Here is a 6,481-nt window from a genome sequence, read left to right on the forward strand (position 1 = left end):
GTTAGCTTATATCTTAAAAGGATGACCTAAATAGAACTAGGTCATATTAGCCTAACTCATTAAGCTTTACAAACTAAATGAACTCAAGTTGAATTGACTTATTAAACTAATAAGTGAAATAATCTAAACTAACATCAATCTATAAATCTATAATGTGTTTAAAATAAATAGAATAAAATATAATACAATAATAGTAATAATCTTTCACTTTTTGGTATTTGCTTACAAAATTGTGATTACAAGTTTAAAGTTAAGGTTAATTGTTGTGAGAGTTTCGCCACTTTTATTGTGTTCTTGATGACTTGATTCCGTAATCCACCATCTTTGTTAGACGGAACCATGCTTGTGTTTGTGCTCACAAAGTCATGTTATTATTTGTTGCTTTATTGCTTGTTGTTAGTGTTACCTCTTGCTTCCAACTTCAACCAAATATTAAGTATATCTTTTTTTAAGATCTATGTCGTGTGAACTAAATTTTGGCTTATTGTTGTTTTACTGTTTGGTGTTGTTTTATTGATTGTTGTTGTTATTTGTGAACTAAACTAAGAATTATGTTGACTTATTCTTACTTTATAATCTATTGTGGGAACTGTGAATAAAATTAGTAAACCTGTATAATTTTGAATTTTGTAGTCATGAATGTTGATGACATATAGTATGGAGGATGATTTATATATATAATAGAAACTTCATCTAACACAAAGAAAGATTCTACTGATGCTACTACTATTGATAATAAGAGTAAAAGTAGCGATATTAATGACTAAGATACTAAAAAGACTAACAAAATTTAGTCTAATATTTCTAAGGTATGAAATTATTATGAAGAGGTTGATTTAGTTGATGGGATGAATAAATACTAATGTAATGATTGTAAAAAATTAAATACTTAAAAAATCATTATGTATTTGGTGACAATATATAAGATTAATTAATCATATTATAAATTTTTTATTATAAAAAATAAATTTAATCTTTTAAAATATATTTTTTTAATTAGACCAATTTGACCAAACAACCCAACATGAACCAAGTTGGGCCAAAAAATTGCAATAAAAAAAATATAGGTCAAATTAACTTAACCTAAAATAACATATGATCCATGTAAATCAAGTTAGGTCATGCCAATCCAACTTATTTGATACCTCTACTAATGATTAATTTCTCTCATTTATTATTCTAGCATTTTATATTAAAATTCTAGCACCATGCTTATTGAACACAACTATCAATCAACTGTATTAGATTTCATTGGCATTTCTCGTTCATTTAAGATATGTATTAGATCTATCTGTCAATAGACCAATAGAGTAATTTATCTTTTTAGCTTTTTTACTTGGGTTTCCTTTTAAACGTATCTCTGCTCACTTTAATCAATTTTCGAATTTCACCACTTTAGTAGAGGTAAAAATTAAAATAACTGTATAGCCCTTTTTCATAATCCGTCGTTAAAGTCGGTATTACTATTCTAAACGTGTACATCACAAGAAAGACACCCGAGAATCATGCTTGTGGTTGTAGACAAATACAAAATCTTAAACATTTAAAAGGTGAGCAACCACACAGTGAATAAACCTGTACCAAGAATTCCCTTCGGAGACATCTGATAAACCAGTGCCACAGCAAAATCAATCTTGTCTCTAGTATAGAATCTCAGTACATACATTTAATTTTTCCGATAAGGGGACACATCTTAGAAAAATATTATTTGGGGTAAATACAAAGCTCGCCAAAACACTTCAATTGGTATAATACAAAGCCAGATATGGCTGTGGAAGAACACGGTGAAAACACATGACCCGAAAACGCAAACGAGTTAGGCCAAGCAGACGCACGAACCATGGAGACTTCAGCTGCTTCAACTATGCAACTAAATATTACAGGATTACTAATCCTAAAAGATGAGGATGTTTCCTCTTATTCTAACGGAGAAAATAAATCAGTTTGATCAATGAAATTGGTGATGGATTTCATTTTTGGTTTTGTTCCACCTTTGCTCGAATCTTCTGCTCCAAAACAGATATTTCAGTCTCAAGGTTGAACATCCTATTCAAAGCATGCATATTCTCCAGGGTCTCACTAAGAGTCCGGCTGTCATTCCCGTCACACCTTAAATGTTGCATTGGACCATGGAGCAACTTATTCACTATACCCCGACTAAGATCATCCACTGCTCTCCGTGTTTTCTTTGGCAGATCATCACCCATCTTACCTAAGCATTTCTCAAGCTCAGCAAGCCTGATTCTTTCGGCATAAGCCCTCAATTTCTTAATAGTCGGGACAGTTTCCAGTGAGTCCCTCCAAGCTTCAAATTGCTTAGATTCTTCAGCTATTATTGCCTGCGCTTCCATTGCTTTTCTTAGGCGATCCTCTTTATTGGCAGCCACAACCTCCTTAAGATCATCAACATTGTAAACTCGCACAGACTCCAGGTCTGAGACACATGAACCCACATTGCGGGGAACAGAGATATCAATGAAAAAGCGACGGCCTCCAACATCTTGACTTGCAGGAGAAAGGTCCTTGACATGATCTTTCAAGAATAATGGGTTTTCCGATGCAGTACTGGTGAAAACTACATCTGCTTCACTGGCACAGGTTAGCATTTCTGAAAGGGGTTTGTAGATGATCTCAACATCTTTCAGTTCTTCACGTATTGCAGCCACTCTCTCCTCAGTTCTATTGACAACAACCATCTTTTTGCAACCTTTTGCCACCAAATGTTTGATCACAAGCTTTCCCATCTTGCCAGCACCAATAACCAACATCCTCGCATTATCATGTGAGGCTTCAGGTAGCTTCATATAGGCTAATTCAACAGCAGCTGAGCTCACAGAAACTGCCCCAGAAGCAATATTAGTTTCAGTTCTAACCCTTTTCCCAACAGTAATCGCATGCTTGAATAGCCCACTGATATTTCTCCCAAAGCCATTAACTCCTTGTCCAACTTTGACAACTTGCTTAACCTGAGCAAGGATTTGACCTTCCCCCAAAACAAGAGAATCAAGACCTGCTGATACTTCAAAAAGATGCTGTGTGACATCATTGTTGTAAAGTACAAACTGGTGCTGGCAAAGCTCAGAAATAGGGACGGAACTTGTCTGAAAAAAATAACAAGGATGTTAAATATTTAGTATTCACTAAAAAAACCATTTGTATAGTAAACTTGACACTTACTTTTGACATCCATTCCATGACTTCTTTGACACCACGATGTTGGGAAAGAGCAAGAACATATATCTCCATTCGGTTGCAGGTGCTCAGAACAGCTGCTTCTTCAATATGATTAAGACTACAGAGCTCTGCAATAGCTCTAGGCCATTCTGCCTCTGGAATGGCAAGCTTTTCACGCATTTCCACAGGTGCAGTGTGCACACTAAGCCCAATGACAACAATGCTGCTCCTTTCCTTTGTATACCCTGTCAAAGTTAATTGCACGAATTATTTAGAAGTTGCAACTAGCAAGTTTCAGACAATTAACCGGTGCAATTACAAATCAACCAAGGAAAGCCACGTAATCCCGCCTTCTATTATATAGTTTAGATGTACAATTCCAGTCAAGGAGCACAAAAGCTCAATCACTTGGAATCGGAACATTCCAACTGCCTTAATTTTTATTTATTTTTTATCAACACAAACAGAAAGGATAAGTAAATGACAACACTGCAAAACAAATTTGAAACAGACAAGAGAAACATAACGAACAGAAATATATCTCCTTGAGCGAAGCAAACAACTTCAAAATCACCCGTGACAAAAAAAATAAGAATAAAAAGGGGAAATTTACTGCGCAAAAGACGTTCTCGAATACCAATCAAACAGTGATGATACAATTCAAGGTAAAGCAGCGAATACTATTCTGCATTTAGATGAAAGAGTAATGAAATGAAAATAAGAAAATTGGGCGCAATTACGGAGAGAAAATAGGCATTGAAGAGGACTTACTATCAGCTGCAGAAGTCTTAAGCTGCTGGAGAGCGGAGAGGGTGGAAGCATTATTGGGAGCATAAGAGGGCTGAGCGTCGCAGCGAATAAGCCCTCTCTGAAAGAGGGTTTTTGTTCTTGTATTTTGGGCGATAGAAACGGTGTGTAAGAATGGGGTTGAAGAGGAAGAGCAATTGAGCAATAGAGAGTCCAATTTGGCAGCGGAGAAGGAGGTGGAAAGGGCCATTGCGGTGTGAGAACCCTAACCCTAGAATAGAGAGGGAAAGGGAAATGAGAATTGAATTGAATTGAAGAGAGAGAGGAAAGGGAAAATAGAGGAATTGTTGACCCTCCTCTTCTGCCTCTTCTCACTACAAAAATGGTATGTATCAGTTTATGAGTCTCTCTGCCTCCTCATTGGCCACGCTTTATCCACACTCCTCACTTCCATTCTTTTTTCTTTTTTCTTTTTTTCTCGACTTCAACTATCTTTTTATAACAAAAAACAAAAATGCAACTGTTAGTTACATAATTTACATTCACCATCCATACATTGTGTGTGTGTTTTTTTTTTTTTTTTTTTTTTAAAAAAACCTCGCAAGTAGTTCGATAAAAATAAGTTTGTTTAGTATAGAGATTTTTAAATTTTTTCCATAGGTGAATTTTATTAATTTACTCTATAAAGTTAAAGTTCGTGTACACAGAATTAGAAAATTAACCAATATTCTACTGTTCAACTTCATTTTATTGTATGATGTATTATTATTATTTAATATATAACCAGGTTAAAGTTAAGTTTTTCTCCTTACACACAAGGTAGTATTTGTTTTGTTCTTCGTAAGTTTTTTTTTAATTATTTTATTTTAATCTCTAATGATATTGTCGCTATATGTATTGATATTTTTTAAATAAGTTTTTCTTTTATCGAATCATTTTGATTTTATTTTTTATTATTTAAGAAATTTTCGGTCTTATTTTCTAATACTTGTTAATCACATCATTATTTTACAGTGATGTAGAACGTATTTGACCAATTATGTGAAAAACTTAAAAATTTAGTTGCTCAACTTATAAGTTAATTTAATCAAAATAAATTTATTTAGTATAAAAACTTATTATAAGAGTTTATAAGATATTTATATAAGTTAATTGAAACAATTTATAATTTATAAGTTCTTAATTTCTTTTTTTTATCTTTATTTTTTATTTTCATTAATTTACTTGAAATATTGTTTTACTCTTTTAATTTAAAAACTATTTTCTAATATTATTCTCTTACTTTCGTTATTAGATAAATAAACATATCATTTTATATTAACTAATTAGTTTATTTTACCAAACACTTTAATATAATCAATTAATTTATAAATTTTCAATTTTTCAACTCCTAACCTGTAACTTATTAATAAGACTAAAAAGAGAGAACAAAATAAGAAAAAATATTTAAGATGACTAAAACAAAAATAAATTTATATATATTAAAACTAATATATATATATATATATATATATATATATATATATGAGAAATGCTAATATACTCTCACCTATATTTTAGTGGGAGTATGTTAGCAACCTACACCAAAATTTTAGGACAAAAAAATCATTCATTTCTTTTGATTTGGTTAATTTGTATAAAGGATATTATAGTAATTTAATTTAATTTTAAAAGAAAATTAAATATTTTCTTTCTCTTATTAATTTATTTCACCAATTCATTTATTTTTTCTATTAAATTCCTTCTCCAACCTATTTATCTTTTCTATTAAATTATTTTTCTAATTTATTTATCTCTCTCCTATTAAATTCCTTTTTTAACTCTCACCAATTTATTTATTTTTTCTATTAATTAATTTTTATTTGTTCAGAGAGAGGGGGGAGGCATCATGAGAGATGAGAGAGAAATGAGTTAAAAAAGGAATTTAATAGGAGAGAGATAAATAAATTAGAAAAATAATTTAATAAGAAAGAGAAATAGGTTGGAGAAGGAATTTAATAGGAGAGAGAAATGACTTGGTGAAAGAAATTAATAAGAGAAATAAAAATATTTAATTTTCATTTAAAATTAAATTAAATTACTATAATATATTTTATATAAATTAACCAAATCAAAATAAATGAGTGATTTTTTTTATCCTAAAATTTTGGTGTAGATTACTAACATACTCTCACTAAAAAATAGGTGGGAGTATATTAACATTCCCATGTATATATATATTATAAATAGCTACTAATAAATATTATATATCTATATTTTGTGGGAATTTTTATGTATATGAGCATCATAATAATATCATGTGGACCAACAATTAGATTCATAAAATTGAATTTTAATAAATAAAAATTGAAAAATTATTTTACTAACTTTGGCTTCAGGTGTCATTTGATTTTGTCGTAAATATATACACAGGCACCACCTTTAATTTTGATTTTAAGCCACCTAAAACGTTTGGTAAGAAATAATTAACAATATATTGCTTGGAGTGATTATCTTCAATTGTCAAGACCAAGAATAAATTTTCCTATTTTAGGAAAAAGAAGATACAATAAAGTTAAAA

At 30.8% G+C, this 6,481-nt stretch overlaps 1 protein-coding gene across 1 annotated transcript; it reads right to left on the bottom strand.

Moving 5' to 3' along the window:
- Positions 1 to 1,570: 1,570 nt before the first annotated feature.
- LOC109808057 (glutamyl-tRNA reductase 1, chloroplastic) lies at positions 1,571 to 4,333 on the bottom strand. The gene is made up of 3 exons (XM_020370876.3): positions 3,946 to 4,333; positions 3,178 to 3,419; positions 1,571 to 3,101 (listed from the first exon to the last, which is right to left on the bottom strand). Exons 1-3 carry the CDS (start codon positions 4,169 to 4,171, stop codon positions 1,971 to 1,973), a joined length of 1,599 nt encoding a protein of 532 aa, XP_020226465.1. The 5' UTR covers positions 4,172 to 4,333; the 3' UTR covers positions 1,571 to 1,970.
- Between the last annotated feature and the right edge of the window lie 2,148 nt (positions 4,334 to 6,481).

Source organism: Cajanus cajan, chromosome 6 (assembly GCF_000230855.2).
Source record: "Cajanus cajan strain Asha chromosome 6, NIPB_CcT2T_4, whole genome shotgun sequence".
NCBI classification, from domain to species: Eukaryota; Viridiplantae; Streptophyta; class Magnoliopsida; order Fabales; family Fabaceae; genus Cajanus; species Cajanus cajan.